The 22979-nt window shown below is 42.8% G+C and overlaps 1 protein-coding gene across 1 annotated transcript in view; it reads right to left on the reverse strand.

Annotated features, from left to right (window-relative positions):
• The window catches only part of DGKB (diacylglycerol kinase beta), a 320729-nt gene that overhangs the window by 287271 nt on the left and 10479 nt on the right, over positions 1-22979 (reverse strand). Inside the window, exon 2 of the mRNA XM_075271811.1 lies at positions 990-1220. Coding sequence (XP_075127912.1) covers positions 990-1068 — 79 coding nt within the window. The 5' untranslated portion in view covers positions 1069-1220. The remainder of the gene's footprint in view (positions 1-989; positions 1221-22979) is intronic.

Below are 22979 nucleotides of genomic sequence, written 5' to 3' on the forward strand. Positions count from 1 at the left end.
AGAATATAACTACTATAATACTACTCCTATGTACAAGAATATAACTACTATAATACTGCTCCTATGTACAAGAATATAACTACTATAATACTGCTCCTATGTACAAAAATATAACTACTATAATACTACTCCTATGTACAAGAATATAACTACTATAATACTACTCCTATGTACAAGAATATAACTACTATAATACTACCTCCTATGTACAAGAATATAACTACTATAATACTGCTCCTATGTACAAGAATATAACTACTATAATACTACCTCCTATGTACAAGAATATAACTACTATAATACTGCTCCTATGTACAAGAATATAACTACTATAATACTACTCCTATGTACAAGAATATAACTACTATAATACTACCTCCTATGTACAAGAATATAACTACTATAATACTACTCCTATGTACAAGAATATAACTACTATAATACTACCTCCTATGTACAAGAATATAACTACTATAATACTACTCCTATGTACAAGAATATAACTACTATAATACTGCTCCTATGTACAAGAATATAACTACTATAATACTGCTCCTATATACAAGAATATAACTACTATAATACTGCTCCTATGTACAAGAATATAACTACTATAATACTGCTCCTATGTAGAAGAATATAACTACTATAATACTACTACATCATACAAGAACATATCTATATTATCAAAACTCATTTGCCCACAACCTTCTACAACTCATTGTCTGATAACTGAGTACTGCCTCTGACTATACATGCTCGGCCTCCATCAGTACAATACCAGCAGATAGGTAACTGTTGCAGGATCGGGCGACCTGTTCCTACGAATTGACCCTCATAATTACAAGATTGGAATATACAGATATACAGTAGACTGTTGTGCCCCCGGGGTTTGGCGCGGTCGCCATCTCCGTTCTCTCCAGAGCGCACTCGCCGCGCACTGGAAATTAAGTGTGAAGATTAGAATATTCCAAGCAAATTATACTCACATTCCGCATACTTTTGAAGTTGAGAGAACTCTGCAGGGCTGAGATTGACCCACTTTTCTTGGTTCGTCATTCTGGTCATAGAGATTCCAGTTGCAGTAAAGGACGAGTGTGACCGTCTGAAGGCAGAAATAATTGAGAGAATTTTCCTCCGATCCCCGAGTGTCTTTAGTCCGCACTGAAGGGATAATTACGGAGATGAGATCCTCTATGAAGTCATTGTGCGTTACAACCCTGAAACCGAGACAAAATACAATTAAATATTTCAAAAAGATTTTTTTATTTTATTTTATCAGTCTTGTCATTTTTTTTCCCCTGGAGAATTGAGCAAATTTAATTTCCTTCAAAAATATTTACCCTGTTCCATTAGCCATCGACTACTTGCGGAATTAACCCCTTGACTAAGAAGAATGGGTGAAATACATGAAGAACGGTCAATTTCTACAAAATCTTAGGGCACCAGGATCAAAAAGTTTAGGTGCAATATTTGGGAAGCAGAATGATTTTTTTATTTAAAATTTATTTTTTAAATTTTGTATAATTTAGTATTTTTTTTTTTTTTTTTTTACCTCCAGCTGTTTCTCTGTGTAGGGGAAGGAATTGCTGTAAGTGAGAACAGAAGTAAAGAAGAGCGCCCCCGATGCAACCTTCTAGGGCCCCAAGGGGCGATGCATTATTTTTACCAAATTGCACAAAGGTGTCCATAAAACCATGGGTTTGAGCATTGCTTGGAGTGGGAATACTCTCAATGTTTTGCAAGGTTCAGCAGATTGACTAACCATGGTCCGGGGTTGGTCAAGGGTTAGTCAACTGTAATATTGTAGAAAAAGATCGGGTGACTTTTCACTTCTCACCAATTTTTTGGAATTTTTATTGATTAAAACTCGTTTTTTCATCTTTTTTTTTTTTTTATTCTGATTTTCTTTCGATATGTTTTTAATTTTATTTTCTGTCCATAATTATAAGGGCAGTTGCGGATATAAGGATGGGTCAGCGGTTTTATCCTCTATCTCAATCCTATCTATGATGTAAAAAAACCCAAAAACTTACATTACTGGCAAATACCAGCCTAATTTTTGGCTTACTAGCCAGAGTGAAAATTACAGGATATAGTCACATAGAATTTTTTATTTTTTTTTTAAATCATGAAAAATTTTCATATGCTGAATAAAAAAAAAGTGCCTTTTCAAGCGACGCATTCTCTGTCATAACACCAATACACAGTGAAAAAAATAATACCGCCCATAGAGTGCCCATATAGCAGTGCTGTGCAACGATTATACATACAAGTCCCAATTTAAACCACCAAATTGTCCAAAAATCAGCCCTACACAGTCCAAAGAAATGCCAACGTAGAGCGCCTAAGTAATACTGCCATACACTGCACTGCTCAAACACACTATATGCATGGCTGTTTTGGAAACCGGACACCATTGCTATTCACTCCCGTGCCTGGTACTTCTCACAGTTCAATTCGCGGCAGGATCTGACACGCTATAGGACCTGGGATGACGTCATCCCAGCCCCTTCAGCAGCTCACCTGATTGGATGCCGCTTCTCTATGTGGGCGGAGTTATCGTCCGGCCACACCAACATGGCGTCTCTGAGAGGTCCGGAGCGTCCTGCACAAGGGGCTCTACTCTGGGGCAGCGACAAGTCCATACGCTGCCCCACCTGTGTGGCCTCACCACGGGGCCACAGTACTCTGCCGTGCCGGACAGGGGGTCGCCCTCGCTGCGCTCTGGAACTCCGGTTCGGCCAGCTGTCCCGCAGCGTCTGCCATCTCTGGACACTACAAGTCGGAACATCGGTGCACGGGAAGGCCAGGGTGTGGTGAGGCCGGGGCAACAGGTTGGTAGGGGGAAAGGGGACACACGATCGGCAGGGTCTGGTGGGGGAAAAGGGGGCACGAGGTAGGTAAGACGGGGGAAGGGTGCATGGGGTAGGAGGAAGGAATGACCACATGGGGAAGCGAGTAGGGACAAAGGGGGGTGGCGGGCGTCAGGAGGGAGAGGAGGTAAAGAGTTCCAGCGGGCCGCAGGGTGGGGGGGCACGGGTAGGTAAGACGGGGAATGGAGGCATGGGGTAGGGGGATAAAGGGGGCACGGAGTACATAACACGGGAGAAGGGGGCATGGGGTTAGGGGGGGAAGGGGTCACATTCCTGGGGGGCAAAGGGGCACGGGGTAGGAGGAAGGAGTGACCACATGGGGAAGCGGGTAGGGAGAAAGTGGGGTGGCGGGTGCCAGGAGGGAGAGGAGCTAAACAGTTCCAGCGGGCTGCAGGGTGGGCCCCGAGGGTCCATGGACCCACAGGTGTAGGAAGGACCCGCTGCGGACACAAGGCAAAGGAACAAGCCTGCGCACCGCTCCAGGTGGGTCCTGCAGGGGGTCGGGGTTCCGCGGACGAAGTCGCGGGTAAAAGCTAGTATATATACTGCATATACAGGTTTATGATGTCTAAGCTAGAGTTGAGCCGATCTTGAGATTTCAGGATCGATTTTGGAATCCCATTTCCGATCATTTTCCACCTGATCCAGAACAGTAAATTTGCTTGATCGCCGATCTGAATCCGATCTTTTCCGAACACGATCGCTCAACCCTGGTCTAAGCATAAAATTACCATCGTCTTCGTGACCTGACCCCGTGATCCTGTCAATGGGCCGAAAATAATAGATACAAGGGATCAGGATCATATTGATATACTGAGGTTAGAGGAAAGGGTTAAAGTCAAGACTCCAGGTCTCAAACCTGCTCCGACCCTCGAACTAGCCAGAAGTTCTTCAAGTTGATTTTATAGTTCTGCAGCATCCTAAGACCATTTTGCAATTTTTTTGAAGTCTGAATGTCAATTTAGACTCGCAGCAGGTTTCTGTGTGTATCAAAAGCAACCAACAAGTGAGAAATCTCGGAGCGTCTTGTCACTATAAGACGCAACAAGAACAGAGGTGCAAAAAAAGCCAAAAGCAAAAATAAATTCATAAATATTTCCCATGTTTCACACTTTCAAAAACGCAGCCAATTCCCCATTCTGTTTCATGTGCTGCGCTCTCTTTACTCGGGCAATGTTTTTCAATCTACAAGAAAACCATCTCAAAACTTGACGTCTTATATCTCAAGGACATCCGAGATCCGGGAAGGCTATAACTGTATATACTAGACAATGAATGTTCCAAATAGATGTATATAATGTATACTGTACATGCTATACATGGAGGGATTAATATTACATACTGGTTACACAGTGACTGTACCAGCAGAATAGTGAGCGCAGCTCTGGAGTATAATACAGGATAAGTAATGTAATGTATGTACACAGTGACTGTACCAGCAGAATAGTGAGCGCAGCTCTGGAGTATAATACAGGATAAGTAATGTAATGTATGTACACAGTGACTGTACCAGCAGAATAGTGAGCGCAGCTCTGGAGTATAATACAGGATAAGTCATGTAATGTATGTACACAGTGACTGTACCAGCAGAATAGTGAGCGCAGCTCTGGAGTATAATACAGGATAAGTAATGTAATGTATATACACAGTGACTGTACCAGCAGAATAGTGAGTGCAGCTCTGGAGTATAATACAGGATAAGTAATGTAATGTATGTACACAGTGACTGTACCAGCAGAATAGTGAGCGCAGCTCTGGAGTATAATACAGGATAAGTAAAGTAATGTATGTACACAGTGACTGTACCAGCAGAATAGTGAGTGCAGCTCTGGAGTATAATACAGGATAAGTAATGTAATGTATGTACACAGTGAATGTACCAGCAGAATAGTGAGTGCAGCTCTGGAGTATAATACAGGATAAGTAATGTAATGTATGTACACAGTGACTGTACCAGCAGAATAGTGAGCGCAGCTCTGGAGTATAATACAGGATAAGTAATGTAATGTATGTACACAGTGACTGTACCAGCAGAATAGTGAGCGCAGCTCTGGAGTATAATACAGGATAAGTAAAGTAATGTATGTACACAGTGACTGTACCAGCAGAATAGTGAGTGCAGCTCTGGAGTATAATACAGGATAAGTAATGTAATGTATGTACACAGTGAATGTACCAGCAGAATAGTGAGTGCAGCTCTGGAGTATAATACAGGATAAGTAATGTAATGTATGTACACAGTGACTGTACCAGCAGAATAGTGAGCGCAGCTCTGCAGTATAACACAGGATAAGTAACGTAATGTATGTACACAGTGACTGCACCAGCAGAATAGTGAGCGCAGCTCTGGAGTATAATACAGGATAAGTAATGTAATGTATGTACACAGTGACTGTACCAGCAGAATATTGAGCGCAGCTCTGGAGTATAATACAGGATAAGTAATGTAATGTATGTACACAGTGACTGTACCAGCAGAATAGTGAGTGCAGCTCTGGAGTATAATACAGGATAAGTAATGTAATGTATGTACACAGTGACTGTACAAGCAGAATAGAGAGCGCAGCTCTGGAGTATAATACAGGATAAGCAATGTAATGTATGTACACAGTGACTGTACCAGCAGAATAGTGAGCGCAGCTCTGGGGGTATAATGCAGGATAAGTAATGTAATGTATGTACACAGTGACTGCACCAGCAGAATAGTGAGCGCAGCTCTGGAGTATAATACAGGATAAGTAATGTAATGTATGTACACAGTGACTGCACCAGCAGAATAGTGAGCGCGGCTCTGGAGTATAATACAGGATAAGTAATGTAATGTATGTACACAGTGACTGTACCAGCAGAATAGTGAGCGCAGCTCTGGAGTATAATACAGGATAAGTAATGTAATGTATGTACACAGTGACTATACCAGCAGAATAGTGAGCGCAGCTCTAGGGTATAATACAGGATAAGTAATGTAATGTATGTACACAGTGACTGTACCAGCAGAATAGTGAGCGCAGCTCTGGAGTATAATACAGGATAAGTAATGTAATGTATGTACACAGTGACTGCACCAGCAGAATAGTGAGCGCAGCTCTGGAGTATAATACACGATAAGTAATGTAATGTATGTACACAGTGACTATACCAGGAGAATAGTGAGCGCAGCTCTAGGGTATAATACAGGATAAGTAATGTAATGTATGTACACAGTGACTATACCAGGAGAATAGTGAGCGCAGCTCTAGGGTATAATACAGGATAAGTAATGTAATGTATGTACACAGTGGCTGTACCAGCAGAATAGTGAGTGCAGCTCTGGAGTATAATACAGGATAAGTAATGTAATGTATGTACACAGTGACTATACCAGGAGAATAGTGAGCGCAGCTCTAGGGTATAATACAGGATAAGTAATGTAATGTATGTACACAGTGACTGTACCAGCAGAATAGTGAGCGCAGCTCTGGAGTATAATACAGGATAAGTAATGTAATGTATGTACACAGTGACTGTACCAGCAGAATAGTGAGCGCAGCTCTGGAGTATAATACAGGATAAGTAATGTAATGTATGTACACAGTGACTGTACCAGCAGAATAGTGAGTGCAGCTCTGGAGTATAATACAGGATAAGTAATGTAATGTATGTACACAGTGAATGTACCAGCAGAATAGTGAGCGCAGCTCTGGAGTATAACACAGGATAAGTAACGTAATGTATGTACACAATGACTGCACCAGCAGAATAGTGAGCGCAGCTCTGGAGTATAATACAGGATAAGTAATGTAATGTATGTACACAGTGACTGCACCAGCAGAATAGTGAGCGCAGCTCTGGATTATAATACAGGATAAGTAATGTAATGTATGTACACAGTGACTGTACCAGCAGAATAGTGAGTGCAGCTCTGGGGTATAATACAGGGTAAGTAATGTAATGTATGTACAAAGTGACTGTACCAGCAGAATAGTGAGTGCAGCTCTGGAGTATAATACAGGATAAGTAATGTAATGTATGTACACAGTGACTGTACCAGCAGAATAGTGAGCGCAGCTCTGGAGTATAATACAGGATATAACTCAGGATCAGTACAGGATAAGTGATATCTTCGTAAGGCAACTCAACTTTTTATATGGATAAACATCTATTTGTAAATTGCCATATAGCTGTGATGTGTGAACCTTGGCTGATAAGACGCCTCTGTTTGTTTTCCCTCCAGGTATATACAGTACCACCGTCATTTACTGTACATTGGAAAAACTGTATAATTGTCAGGACGACATGCTGCGAAGGAAACATAAAGCGTTGGCATTAAGTACAGAATACGACAGGGCTCCCAACTGTATACAATGGCTTGTTGAAAGGCTCCGCTACATTATCCATTTAGATTCTATGGCGTGCGCTGAGCTCGGTTCACGACTTCTCCCTTTGTCTGAGCTCAATGCCTGATTGTAATTCTCCTTGAATCTAAACTTCAATACATAACATGTAAAAGCTCTGCTGGAGGAGTTGGAGGAGTCGTGTCTCCAGCGCTGCTACCATGTACTTAAAACTACGCAAATAAACCCCATCGGAAAGACTGACGCCCATTTATCGAAGGAGATGTCTTATGTATCCATCACCGGGAAACAAAAAGCTTCCGGTTATTTTGTATGTGACTCATTCACACTCGGTAACCTGGTGCAGTCAAAACAAGAGCCTATAGGTGCCGTAATACCGCCATATACAAACCAGAGACAAGTGTGCATGATATTACGGTTTAGCTGCACTCAACTGGGCTGCAATACCAAACACAACCCATGGAGAGGGCGGACACTACCGCAGGACCGTCGCTGACAGGCAAATCCCCGATCCTGCACAATCTCAAGAATTGACTTAAGTCTTCAAGGATATACCGGTACATCGTCGTAGAGTTAATTGCCAACCGTCCCGGATGTATATAGCCAATGGACGGTCACGAAGCGGTTAACGACGTTCTCATCTGTTCTGTCCCGTTCTCCGGATCGGACACCTTATTTATTGTCACCGTCTGTGTATTATCATCGTAATAAAAAATTAAGTATTTAATCAAAGCTGTGGCTCCGGACTGAAGACGAGAGGACGGGCCCCCCCCGCTCGGTAATTTCCTGATTTATATGCGAGGGGCTGCATCTTCCGCATCTTCCGAGTAGGTAAGCGATTAGCATAAGATAATCAGAGACGCCGGATCATTGGTGACATCTCGTTAATATGGTCAATGCATTTTAATTTAGTCATTTGCAACACGATCGTCGTCTTTGTCCGTGTCCAGGACAGATTCCGCATGAAAAACTTCTCGGGTCTTTGATAAAATGTTGCAAAAATTTAAAGGCACAGCGCAAGTTATTAAGATTAGGCTCTTGTTGATTATAGAAGTCCGGGCGGTCACTTCTGCAAAGACGTATCTGAAGGAGTAGACGGTAAACATTGGACATCCAAAAAAAGTCAAGGCAGGGGCGGTTTTTACCATTTTTGCCTTGCAAAGGACTGTGCACAGCTATGGTTGCCGACATGATGCAGTGGTCACGTGATCTGCCGGGGATGGAAACTGGTCCTAGAGGATCAACATCAGCTCTACGTTCTGCATTTGGAGCTTGTAGTCCTCCTGTATTTGGGGTTAGTGTATCTGGGTATCAGAACAATGTGTCCGGTCATGAACAAGGTAAAATGGGCAAGTGATAATGCTAACCTATAAGTCTGCTCGCCTCTCGCCGATCCGCATGGCTCCAGCTCTGACATTGCCTGGTTCCTCACTGCTCTTTACTCAGAAAACTCCAGGAACTGCCAGATCAGCCAACTGGCCCCAGCACTGACCTGCCTCAGGAAGTGAAGGCTATACCAACCATGCCATTTCTATGAGACCCCTGTCCCCGGTCAGTCCTGTTTGGCCTACATCCTATTCTACTATGTGAGAACATGTACATGGGTCTCCAGAGGAACCACATTCATAGCAAACACACATTGGGTAACTGGTTGAAGCTCCATGGAAGGGACACAAACGGCAAATCCTTCTGTCTGGGGTGGTAAAATCTAGAACACTAACCGTATAGTCACATTGATATTCTAGAATAAATCATTGAAACTTCATCTGATACATTCCTATGTTAGAGAAGGAGACTTGAGTTCCTTCAGTCCTTTACTTCCTCCCTGCCAGTGTCAGAAGCTGATAAATAAGAGATATAGATAAAAGGAAAAGTCATATTCTAGAATTATATATAGAGAATTCCAAGCAGTTTGTGTTTCGAGGGTTGCGGCTGGTTACTCTAACCCTGAGATCACAGCAGCCTCTGCACTGTCTCGCACCCAGTTTCTGCAGTGGGTTGAATGCGAATGTGGACGAGCGCCAAGTCTCTTTGTTCAGCCTTATAAGATACGTTTCTAGAGTCTGATCCTCCAAGACAAGGCTCGGCTTGTGCAAGAAATAATAGGCGTCCTCTAGAGAGACGGCACGGACTATAGTCTGACACTCTTCTTCTGGTTGTTGCAGCGTAACTGGACAGAACATTTGTCCGGACATTAGTACAGGTATCCCCAGCTGACCCTGGGTCCTGCTGTGCTTAATGGGAACATCACATTGCCCAGGATTTACCGCGCCCCGGGGGCTCATTTGAGGTGTTTTTATGGACAGGTCTGGAACAGCCATTGATTTATAGGGTTATTATGGACTGGGATCAGGACTGCGGGATAGAAGTGAGATAATGACCATGAATATATCGATGCACTACAAGTCCCAGAGAGTAAGTCACAGGTAACCCGAAAATGGATCTTGAATTTGGTTAACCCTTCCCCAACATCTGCCATAACAATATGGCGGGTGTCCGACCTGTATATAAACTGCTAGTGGTATTGCCCATTGAGACCGCAATGATCACAGGCATTAACCCTTCATGTGTGGCCTGTTTCCCCCTCCCATCTGAAGCCGCCCCCTACTTGTGTTCCCAGTATGGGTCATGTATCCCCAGGTCTTGCTGCTATGGTAGTCTAGAGCCCCCAGAAATCTTATAATATAACCCTGACATAGGAATAATCTATGGAGGTCACAATTGCAGCACAGCATTGCCATAAACTGCAATACAGTTGCCTACAATACAAGTACAATGCAAGTACAATACATCGCCAGATTTGGCTTCAGGTACCATCTTTATGCTGATGACACCCAATTATACACATCTTCACGTGACATCACCCCTGCACTTATACAGAACACCAGTGACTGTCTCTCAGCTGTCTCTAATATCATGTCCTCGCTCTATCTGAAACTAAATCTCTCTAAGACTGAACTACTACTGTTTCCACCATCTAATAGATCTGTCCCTGATATATCCATTGCAGTCTCAGGCCTTACTATAACTCCTAGGCAGCAGGCCCGCTGCCTCGGGGTCATGTGTGACGCAGACCTTTCCTTCACCTCTCATATTGAATCACTCGCACGTTCATGTCACCTCCACCTCAAAAACATCTCCAGAATACACCCTTTCCTCACCAGAGATACACTAAAGACACTTATTGTCTCTCTGATTCATTCTCGCCTTGACTACTGTAACTCCTTACTAATCGGTCTTCCCCTCACTAAACTCTCTCCTCTACAATCTATTCTGAATGCAGCGGCCAGGCTCATCTACCAGGCTAGACGCTACAGCGAGGCCTCCGGTCTGTGCCAGTCACTACATTGGCTGCCTATTCAATATATAATAAAATATAAAGTTCTCCCCCTCCCCCACAAGGCTCTCCATAATGCCGCACCTCCATACATTTCCTCCCTCATCTCTGTCTACCGCCCAACCCGTGCTCTCCGTTCACTCAATGACCTAACACTTACATCCTCTATTATCAGAACCTCCCCCGCTCGTATACAAGACTTCTCCCGAGCTGCACCACTTCTCTGGAATGCTCTACCCCGGACAATCAGATTAACTCCCAATTTCTACAGCTTCAATCGCAAACTAAAGACGCATCTTACCAGGCCTATCACAATTACTAATGTAAACCCTTCTGTACCGTAGTTAGAATCCCTAAGATGAACCCTCCCCTGTCCCCGCTCCCACATTATCCCACATGATATGATGTCATCTCAGGCTAACTTTATATGTCCAGGCACCATCTGTACATTACAGGACACGACTGGTGACGGCTCATAAGTCTTATGTTTGTGTAATGACAGTCCCCTCTATTACAGAATTGTCTGACCCCCTGTATAAGCAATGCCGCCCCTGCTACCTCTTGTGTCACCCCCTCTACCTCATAGATTGTAAGCTCTTGTGAGCAGGGCCCTCAGTCCCATTGTGGGAAGTGACTATCTCTTTCTAATGTATCTTTCTGTCTGTGCTTGAATGTTACAACTTGTAACTCCCCTTTCTGAATTTTTTTCCAGCTTCCCAGTACATCGTGTGGAATATTAAATGGTGCCATTAGGAATTACAAGTCATCCCGTAGAAAACAAGCCCTCATTGGTCTCTATTACAATTTTAGGAAGATGTGGAGTAAAAAAAAAACAAAATTGCAAAATTGAGAATTGCCTGCAGTGGACCAATGAGTTCCGATTTTTTTTATACCCATTCAATACAATGTTACAACCTGCTAGAAAAACTCTTGGAAGGCCGCGACCCACCTACAGGATAGACACAGGGTCACAGAGTATGGTGAAATCATATTGTTTTGAACAGCCGCTCATCTCACCACACATCCGGCCATGAGTGAAGGTAAAGGTGGCCACATCCGTAGGCTGAGGATCTGATGATACATTCTGAATAAGCCGATTTCGTTCCATATTTTTTTAGACTTTTTTTTGCCTTTGTTTCATTTACTGTCACAAGGTCTTTAATACAAGAAAACTTTCCCTCTTTGATCTCTTGTCACAGCCGAAGCGAAGTTAATTTTTCAAAAGAAAGAGAAAAACATGAGATGAAGTTTGTGGTTTGTTCGCTCCTGGCAGCCGAGGGAAACAGAATTCATTTTGGGTTTCTTCGGCAGCGGCTGCTGGGAGCGACTAGTCTGTCTATAGGATTGTACTCTGTCAGTGTTAAAGAGGAAAGGTCCACACAGGTACCCGGGGGGCAACCGGGCCGCTTACTGCAAACAACAAAGCCAAGATCTCAACTCAAGATACGGCTGTTACCACTGGGGTGATATAAAGACAACGTCACTCTTCTCTGCATGCTATCGCGCATTATTATTAACAACCACCTGTGTTGTGCAGCCAAATACACAATGTTACCATAGGTATAGCTAAAGGCCCCAGGACCCTGATGCAAAAGCTCTGCTTGGGCCCCCCCAAGTTCAACCTCCTCATGACAATCAGCCTTGTTGTTCTGTATATTTAGCAGCATTTAACTTCTCCACAACACGTCTGGGCACACAAGCTTCCCATTATTCCCATTGTGGTGCCCCCCACAAAGCAATTTTACTATAGTCTCCCCCCTTGACTATATGCTGCTGACCAACTTTTATTTTTGCCATTAAAGTGTTAGTTTCCTCCTTTCTGACAGTGGAAGGCTGTGTATTATAAATCTTCTCACTCCAGTGCACCAGTGGGAAGGGGGAATAAAGTTATGATGCAGAGACTAACCATTAAAAGAAATCGGCAATGAAAGGAAATAAGTTTATCCAGCCCTGGTAGCCCAGTGTGGTGACCTAAGGGTCCTCTTGGCTTTTGGGCCCAGCTGTGACCCCCTGCCTACATTAGTGAACGGTGCTGTGTCTTTATCAAAAGTAATGAAAGGGAAAGCTTTCACGTTGCAAGTGACAAGTGACAAGTTACCCTGACCGCGATACACTGCTGCAAGAAATGACTCAGGTTTGGTAATAGTGAAATGTATCAAATGTATCAAGCCTTATCAGACTGAGATTTTTTAGCAGTTTCAGGTTGAACCCTAACCCGAAACTTTTGGGGTTCATCTCCCTTTGGTGTCTACTCATACCCCAGAGTATAATAAATGGAGGTCCAGGGAAGGTACGTTATAGTCACCTTGCCTCACCTCCTAGGCATCTGGTGATCCCCTGGTGTCCCCTTTACTTTTTTTCTTAATGTAGATTGTGAGCACCATATAGGGATCACAATGTACATTTTTCTCCTATCAGTATGTCTTTGTAGAATGGGAGGAAATCCTTGCAAACACAGGGAGAACATACAACCTCCTTGCTGATGTTGTTCCTGGCAGGATTTGAACTCAGGACTCCAGCGCTGCACGGCTTCAGTGCTAACCATTGAACCCCTCCCTGATGTCCCCTTTAAGCCTTTGCTGATGTTATGTTTCCCAGGGTCACCACTGAAGCCTGTGATTGGGTCCTTGGACGCACCGAATTCCCGACTCTACGATCCAGTGAACCAGAGGGCCGAACCTCCCGAATATTTGGTTGATGTCAAATTTGCAAGATTGAACTTGATGGACCAATGTCTTCATCCAACCTTATCTACTCTTCCACCATGGTACAACATTTAGGGTTAGGTGATCTTCAAGTCTGAGCATTTTCTTAAAAGAATCTCATTTGTCTTCATTATTGGTGAAGTCAATCAGTTCCTCGAAACTTGCCGGAGAATGACTTCTCTAATGACTGGTGGTGGATCTGGATCCAGGCAGAAGCTCTTCACACTTTAACAAGAACATGGACGCGTGTGTAAGTGTGAAGTGCTATGGTGGAAGACGTAGAAGCTTCGAAGCCAGGTCATAACTCGTCAGCTAAATTGAATTTCAGATTTCCGACAGGAAGGATCTGCGCCGAGTCCTGGAGGATGACGGCTCACTTTTATCAGAGAATACCTGACACATTGACAGGCCAGACAGGAGCTGAAAAGCAATCACTATCCGCTTCACTGCCGCACATTAAAATAAAATGATCAACAAAGGGGTTTTTGCAGGGAGAAAAGCTCATGGAGAATGATCCTCGAGCCGGCGGCTGCAGAGTTCACTGCACAATGTATAACAAGCCGGATGAAGGGACTCGTGTGGGTCAAATAATGGAAGTTCCTGAATCAGCAGCCCTGAATTATTCATGTGTTACTGGTCCTATCGCAGCATTGACGTGACGCTTTTATGCTTTCTTAATTATGGAAGGAAGAAACGGGGTCTTGTGTTATAGCGAGACACCGGGGAAGCACAACAAGGAGATGCAGAGGGGGCAACGAAACAGGACCAATGTGGTTGGGAGACCTGCAAACAGGGAGGAGGTGGAGGTATAGAGACGTGGCAAGGGCAAGACCCGTCTGATATCCCAGGGACTGCAATACCTTAAAAGAGTTGTTGACAGGGGATGATCAATGGGGCAGCCACAGAGTACACTAGTGACCATGCCAGGGGGCCACAGGTGGTCACAGGTCACCCTCACAACATTAGGTTTAGTTAAACTTCTTTGACCCCTTTCTGTTTCCCTTTGATGGCTGGCAAGTCTGTACATAGTAAAGTTATTCCCCCTGCCCTCTGGTGCACTGGGGTGAGAAGATTTAGCATACACAGCCTTCCACTATCAGAAAAGAAAATGGAAAGAATCATAGTTGGCCAGTAGCATATAGTCATGGAGAGGTGCTATGGAGTGGCACAAATGGGGCATCATTACTATGTTGGGGGCACTGACAGGGGCCAGAGTGGAATCTCACCAGTCACACGCAATACAATACTGTTTGTACAACTATTTTCATCTCCTTTCTGATTTCCTTTGACTGGAAGTCTGTACATCATACATTCATACCCCCTGCCCCCTGATGCACTGGAGTGAGAAGATTTATCATACACAGCCTTCCACTGTCAGAAAGGAGGAAAATAACCTATGGGGGAAAAAAGCAGTTGGTCAATAACCTGTAGTCAAGGAGGCACAAAAGTCAGAATTATTGCACAGTCTTCATATTCAGACAGAAAAGGAAAGGGAAATATAAATGCACCAAGATGTACGGATGGGGGGCTTTTGGGTGTTGAGAAGTGATGCAGGGCGAGCTGAGCTGAGCTTTTGCTCCAGTGCCCCTGAGACCCAGGCAGTGCCATAGACATTGAATGGAGCAGCAGGGTGTGGGGGAGGTTGGAGGGACTGGGTGCTGGACAGGACTTAAGATTGTCCCATATTTGGGGATATTAATTTGGGAAAGAGGTTTGTTCCCTTTGCTGATATTCACAAATTGTCATCATCATCTGAATGGCAGCCAGGTTGACATTGGCCTTCCAAATCTAGTGGCCCCTGGCATCTGCCTGCCACATGGGCCCCTGTATGCATGTCCAATGGTGTACTTAGGGGGTGCAAAGGGAGCAGTTACACCGGGCCCTCATGCCCAAGGAACCCCCTGTCTTATAACAATTGGTATTAGGTGGTCAGAAGTTTCACATGCCCCTCCTTGTGTGTCCCCGCAGACCCTGCTAATCCCTGACTATATCAGGGCGCATTCACACCGTATGGCTGGAAAGGAAGGGAAAAAAAGCAGTTTTGTTATTTTACAGGTAAAATTAAGAAATTGCACCAAAAGCAGCATCAGAACTGCATGCACCGTGTGAATGAACCCTGATAATATATTATCCGCGCAGATTTTAGCCTTTTGCCTTTTTTCCTACTGAGACAATTTACATTTTCCTACCGAACCTTGTTTTTTCCTTGCTGGAATGTGCGGCGTGCTGTATCCATGGATTCACGTATTTAGCAGCGCGCGGGTTCTAATATCTCGTATTATATCAACTTCCAGGGATGTTTGTTCCATTTACAATGCGATTCCCATGAAGCTTCGCTCACATAGTCAAAAACTAAATGCATTCACTCCTACACAGGTATGTATAGTGGCGTATAATACGTGTGGTTATGTGAACCGCGCTGCCTCGCTGTGCAGGGGGGGGGGGGGGGGGCCTGCGCTGTTATGTGGAGGTCGATAGCTCTGACTGCTGTAGGTAATGGTATGACTAACACATAGATCCTATAGACCCAGAATAGCAGAGCTGGATATGTTTTGTGATCTCAGCTCTGCTACATCTGCATATGGTTGGCCATGGTGATCAGAATGTGATAATCCCATAACAATCTATATCCCTTGTAAAATCATTCTCAACCCTTCTAGATGATCAGATGCTAGACTGGGCTGTATTCAAGTGCTGGCAATCGCCAAGAAAATGGCGCCTTGGTCAGCTTTGACCAAGGCGCAGAGGGGTTAATGCCCGTGATCAGTGCGGGCACTGATCATGGGCATTAGCGTTGGATGTCTACTGTATGAAACATCAGACACCTGCGACCGCCATAGTTAAACACCCGGCATCTGTCATAATAGTACAGCGGATGTCGGGAAGGGGTTAAAGAGGAGGAGGAGAAGTTAGCTACTTCCTCTAAGGGTAGAGTTCCATATAATGGGTAACCAGTTTGCACGGCCATGACCAGACAACTCTCTATTAACAATGCAGAGTTTGTGGGTGACCGGTGACATTGGAGATACCCCCACCAGACCTAACATGGCGGACACTGGTAGAGGCAGATACTTTCTGCAGGAGTCTGAGGCCGATCTTACAATGAGAATTACTGAATCGTTGACATCTTATTGTCATCGTTGTGATTCTAGATACAGATTCAGATTTCAGCCATGACAGTAATTTCTCCATACGGGCGAAGCAGTAGATGAAGGTATCGATCGTAACTCGGGAGAGGTGACAATGGAGATGCCTGGATACAGCGTGTATATAGAGAGGGGGTACAATGGACACGATACCTGATGCCACAACCTCACCATCCATGACCTAGGGCATACCATTGAGTATATGGAACCAACACGAATCCATAATACACACATTATAACATTTCTGCAACATTCACTCACTTTTATAGATCAGTTTGTTTGTTACAATGTGTCAGTACAAGTACGATACAAAGTATCCATCTGCAGTCCAGGCTGTTACAAGCACAAAACCCACTTTCTAATGCAATTTTTGGTCACGGCAAAGATGTTCCCGGTATCTAATATGTAGGGGCCGCCTTATATGACGCATTCAGCTCTGCTACTTTCTCGTCTTAATTTCTTGGATGTTTTACAAATTTTTGTCAATTAGTTCAAATTCCCGGAGCTCGGCACCGGAGATGTGTACAAAATGTATATTCAGAAAGTCGCCGTGTACTGTACGCGTTCTCCTGCTACAAATGTCAGCGCTACAAGTCTTTTCCATTCAGGTTGTCTGGTTTGCCTCAACAGAATGACTCATAGTGGAATCCTCACAAAGCACAATGACTTACATATAACTCCTCAATGCGTTCCGGCAAGGTGATATATCATTGCTCTCAGGCTCCGGGATGGGACGTTACTGGAATAATAGTTGTGCAGTGACATTCACTCCTCGTCCTCTCATACTTCACCCTATACCCAGTATATATGATCCTGTATACATACAATACACTAATCACTATAGATGTATCAGGGCATGCGCTTATAGAAAGACTATGGGGAAAAGAATAAAAAGATCTATTGATACCTATTTTCAATGGGAGCGTGGATCGTAAACGCCGCGTTATTTTGCGGCCGTGATTTTGTGGCCGCAAAATCAATGGGAGCGTATACGGCCCGCAAAGTCTCACACGCCATATACGTGCCACATCACAAGGCATGTTACTCCGTGTGAACTCCCCCTTATACTGCCTCCTATGTAGAAGAATATAACTACTATAATCCCTGTGAGTTTAGTGCGAATACAAGGACAATCTCCCACAACATCAATACTTATATCCTCTTCCTCTGAGGCATCAGCTGACTTCCTATTTACATCATGGAAGACAGATTTGCATATTCTTCCCATGGTCCTTTGCGAAGTGGAGTGCTAAAGGCTTAATAAGTCTCCACACACCTATATGGTGGTCTCTCCCCAAGGAGTGACGATATCCCCTTAATCCTCTTCCTCTGTCACTGGTTATTATTTGCCCCCCATCATTAGATTGCAGTGCCCCCTGGAATCTACAAGTGTATCCCTTCCATCTAATGTATATATGGGCACCATTACTGTACCGTACATGGGCACCCTTCTCTGTCTCCCAGAAGCCTTTTTTGCCCAGTATGGTAAATCCGCTCCTCCCTTCTCCTTGGCTCGCTGTCTCGGCACACTCTATATATCACATATGCTGTTCATGAATTCCCGATCTGTTCTTTGATTATAAATTCTCCCGTAGACGACTGCAGCAGGATCAGCCCGGGAGGTTGCTTGAAAACCCAATCTCATAGCAACTAGATTTTTTTTTCTAGACATTAGTCATTTTGCGCCTATTGAGAGAGAAGATTCTTTGGTTACAAATTTTTCTCACTATTTTTATACTAAATGCTCAGTTTAACGTATGTTTTTCCCCAGATGTGACATGAAATAGTTAATGATCTGCCAAAATGATTCACAGATTGTAAAAGGTGACATAGAATAACTTGGATGTTCTCAGATGTAGCAGAGCTGACTCTGTGATTTAAAGAGAAACTCCCATGTGCCCCTTAATATATTGGCATGTCCAGGTATCACTTCTCTTCTGCATTTTTAGCAGTTTTCCCCTTTGCAGGCTCAGTCTACAGTCTGCAGTGTTCCCTGAGCTGGTGAGTAGAGACAAGATGTCTTACTCTGCATACAGTAAGTAGAGGAGATTCTGCATCCTATCTTTCTCACTTAGAAACAACCCCAGGATCCTGCAGGACCTATTGGGCTATGATAGAAACTTTCTATTTAGCTGCAGTATCAATGTAAGCCTGTCCTTGACTCACCTGGGTCAGCTGTCACTGACGGAGATGACTCCAAGAGTCAACCTTTAACCATACGTTGGTTAAAGGATGAATCCCAGGGACCACTTAAGCAATGGCCCTAGTAGTAATCCCCAGGCAGATCCGTTCAGTGACACAGTAGGTTCACACACGCTGAATAACAGGATGTTTTGCCTGGATTACATTTATGCAAAAACTCTACCTGACCTGACCTTGGCCTTTCACCAGACCATGTCCATAACTTTCCCACTGGTGCCTCTTATCACCATTTCACAACCCACCAGGGTCAGCTGTCACTGAACAAAAACTACTCCAAGAGGCAACGACCCAAAGGTTTCCCTGCCGATCCCATTCATGCCGCCTATCCTTGTGTCTCCATGTGCCTGGGTCAGCTGTCACTCAATGGAGACTTCCCCACGAAGCGGTGACCTGTAATTTTCCTTACAGTGAAGTCCGGATCTCCGTATGATTGTTAAAGGATGAATCCCAGGGACCACTTAAGCTATGGCCCTAGTAGTAATCCCCTGGCAGATCCGCTCAGAGACACAGTAGGTTCACACACGCTGAATTACAGGATGTTTTGCCTGCTCACATTTATGCACAAACTCTACCTGACCTGACCTTGGCCTTTCACCAGAGCATGTCCATGCCTTTCCCACTGGTGCCTCTTATCCACATCACCCAACCCACCAGGGTCAGCTGTCACTGAACAAAAACTACTCCAAGAGGCAACGACCCAAAGGTTTCCCTCCCTATTCCATTCATGCCGCCTATCCTTGTTTCTCCATGTGCCTGGGTCAGCTGTCACTCAATGGAGACTTCCCCACGAACCGGTGACCTGATAGTTTCCTTGCAGTGAAGTCCGGATCTCCGTACGATGGTGAAAGGATGAATCCCAGGGAACACTTAGACAACGCCTTAGGGATAAGCCCCAGTCAGATCCGTTCAGTGCCCCCTAGGTTCACACCCACTATATTACAGGATACAGGAGTGAGTATGGTCATGGGGATACCCTCTAATAAGTAGATATTTTATATCGCTCTTCTGGTACTTCATCTGGGACCTGTCCGCATTCGGGATGAATGATCTGTTAGGGGGTCTGTATTTTCCATAGCGAGTATCCGGCCTGGCTACTATGAGCCGTCTGTGGGTTCTCGTCCCTCCGTTTATCTTTCCGATATTGATTAATTGCCAGATTGTTCTGAAATGAGGACTAGCGTATAGCGCGGCACTACACGGTATAATAGAGGCGTCTGGTGACACCCGTCCACCCGCTGCTCTGCATCCACACTAAGCACGTGTCATGTTCCATGACAGCAATGGACTAATTACAGAATGGACTAATCCTCTTCCTGGAAGTCCTTGTGCAATTTCAGATTCTTATTAATTGCTGTTGATATCGGCGCTGACAAGGGCGGCGCGGCGCTGATTTGTTGTTTGGACGGTAGCTAGGTATTCCTTTATGGATACACTGAGCAAGGCCAAGACCAACGTCTGCAGAGCTCGTATTACCAGCCAAGGAGGAGACAGTAACCCTGACAGCTAAATATTAGGAATGTGCTCTTTAACCCCTTCTAATAACTCAAGTATATACTATATACATCTCCACCATTCTGTTAGAATTTGGATACAGAGGCCAATTGTTCATGTTGAATACAATATTGCAAAAACCCTTGTCAGGCTGCAATTCTTAGCCCAGCCACTGGGCGGAACAAATACACAATAGGATAGACATCTCACGACAGAGTATCGTGAAATCGTGTTCCTTTGAAAAGCTGGTCATCCCAGGTTTAGGGCAATTGTACCACAATCAGGACAACTTTGCGGCTATGATATATGCGCTACAGTAGTCTGATAACCATATTATTCTATCTAGTTTACTGTGTGGGCTTGTTTTTTGTGGAGTGAGCCCTAGTTTTAGCAGGTGCCATATAGACGACTTATAAATTTTGATCACTTTTCTTTGAAGGTCAGTTGACCAAACAACATAGAAGGGTTTCCTTTGCACAGTAGACCCTCTAAATGGCCACCCTGTGACTATACTGGAATCTAAATTGGGATATAGAATTCCTTGGCAAATTGATCAATGAGCCATGAGGGCTTGCTGGCATGATAGGGCTTGTGAACATTTTTGATGGATGCTCTCCTTTTAGAGACTGCGTGTGATAGACATAACTTTCATCCATTGATCGTTGCAGTAACATGAGACAACCCCTTAAGATGGATCTAGTAACCATGGCTTGAAGGAAACCCTCACTGACTGCTCCTTTAAGACCATAGAAAAGCATCACAATTCTACTCTTGGTAAAGAAAAGCAAAGTAAAAACGTGTTTACTTAGTTAAAACTCTATCACAAGACATTCCATAATATATAAACATCTTGAAGGTCAATGCACAGAATCCACAGGGGCATTGTCATGAAGAAAGATAAGGAGTACACAAGGTCATCCGTCATAATTAGAGAGAAGAAAGCTCCGTCATTGGTTCTAGCAGAGTTCACCATGATTCTAAGACAAGACCTGGAAAACAGGAGAGATGGAGAAATCTACACACAAGGGAATTACAGAAACCCAAGGCTGTGACTCAAAGATTTCCCAATTTATTATAATTATTGGAGGGTTCCTTAACCCTTAATATTCATGAGATATTTGTCAGTCAGTGGGACTGAGCAGCCTAGAACTGCAAATTTCTGGCTGTGAAGAATTCATCACTATAATATAAAACAAGAAAAACTTACAATACAATCATCCAAAAACCACTGATATGTGGAGACAACTATAATGCTACTCTATGTACAAGAATATAACTACTATAATACTACTCTATGTACAAGAATATAACTACTATAATACTACTCCTATGTACAAGAATATAACTACTATAATACTACCTCCTATGTACAAGAATATAACTGCTATAATACTGCTCCTATGTACAAGAATATAACTACTATAATACTACCTCCTATGTACAAGAATATAACTACTATAATACTACTCCTATGTACAAGAATATAACTGCTATAATACTGCTCCTATGTACAAGAATATAACTACTATAATACTACCTCCTATGTACAAGAATATAACTACTATAATACTACTCCTATGTACAAGAATATAACTACTATAATACTGCCCCCTATGTACAAGAATATAACTACTATAATACTACTCCTATGTACAAGAATATATCTACTATAATACTGCTCCTATGTACAAGAATATAACTACTATAATACTGCTCCTATGTACAAGAATATAACTACTATAATACTACTCCTATGTACAAGAATATAACTACTATAATACTGCTCCTATGTATAAGAATATAACTACTATAATACTGCTCCTGTGTACAAGAATATAACTACTATAATACTACCCCTATGTACAAGAATATAACTACTATAATACTACTCCTATGTACAAGAATATAACTACTATAATACTGCTCCTATGTACAAGAATATAACTACTATAATACTACTCCTATGTATAAGAATATAACTACTATAATACTACTCCTATGTACAAGAATATAACTACTATAATACTGCTCCTATGTACAAGAATATAACTACTATAATAATGCTCCTATGTACAAGAATATAACTACTATAATACTGCTACTATGTACAAGAATATAACTACTATAATACTACTCCTATGTACTAGAATATAACTACTATAATTCTGCTCCTATGTACAAGAATATAACTACTATAATACTGTTCCTATGTACAAGAATATAACTACTATAATACTACCTCCTATGTACAAGAATATAACTACTATAATACTGCTCCTATGTACAAGAATATAACTACTATAATACTGCTACTATGTACAAGAATATAACTACTATAATACTACCCCTATGTACTAGAATATAACTACTATAATTCTGCTCCTATGTACAAGAATATAACTACTATAATACTACCTCCTATGTACAAGAATATAACTACTATAATACTGCTCCTATGTACAAGAATATAACTACTATAATACTGCTACTATGTACAAGAATATAACTACTATAATACTACCCCTATGTACTAGAATATAACTACTATAATTCTGCTCCTATGTACAAGAATATAACTACTATAATACTACCTCCTATGTACAAGAATATAACTACTATAATACTGCTCCTATGTACAAGAATATAACTACTATAATACTGCTACTATGTACTAGAATATAACTACTATAATTCTGCTCCTATGTACAAGAATATAACTACTATAATACTGTTCCTATGTACAAGAATATAACTACTATAATACTACTCCTATGTACAAGAATATAACTACTATAATACTACTCCTATGTACAAGAATATAACTACTATAATACTACCTCCTATGTACAAGAATATAACTACTATAATACTACTCCTATGTACAAGAA

Source organism: Leptodactylus fuscus, chromosome 4 (assembly GCF_031893055.1).
Source record: "Leptodactylus fuscus isolate aLepFus1 chromosome 4, aLepFus1.hap2, whole genome shotgun sequence".
Lineage (NCBI taxonomy): Eukaryota > Metazoa > Chordata > Amphibia > Anura > Leptodactylidae > Leptodactylus > Leptodactylus fuscus.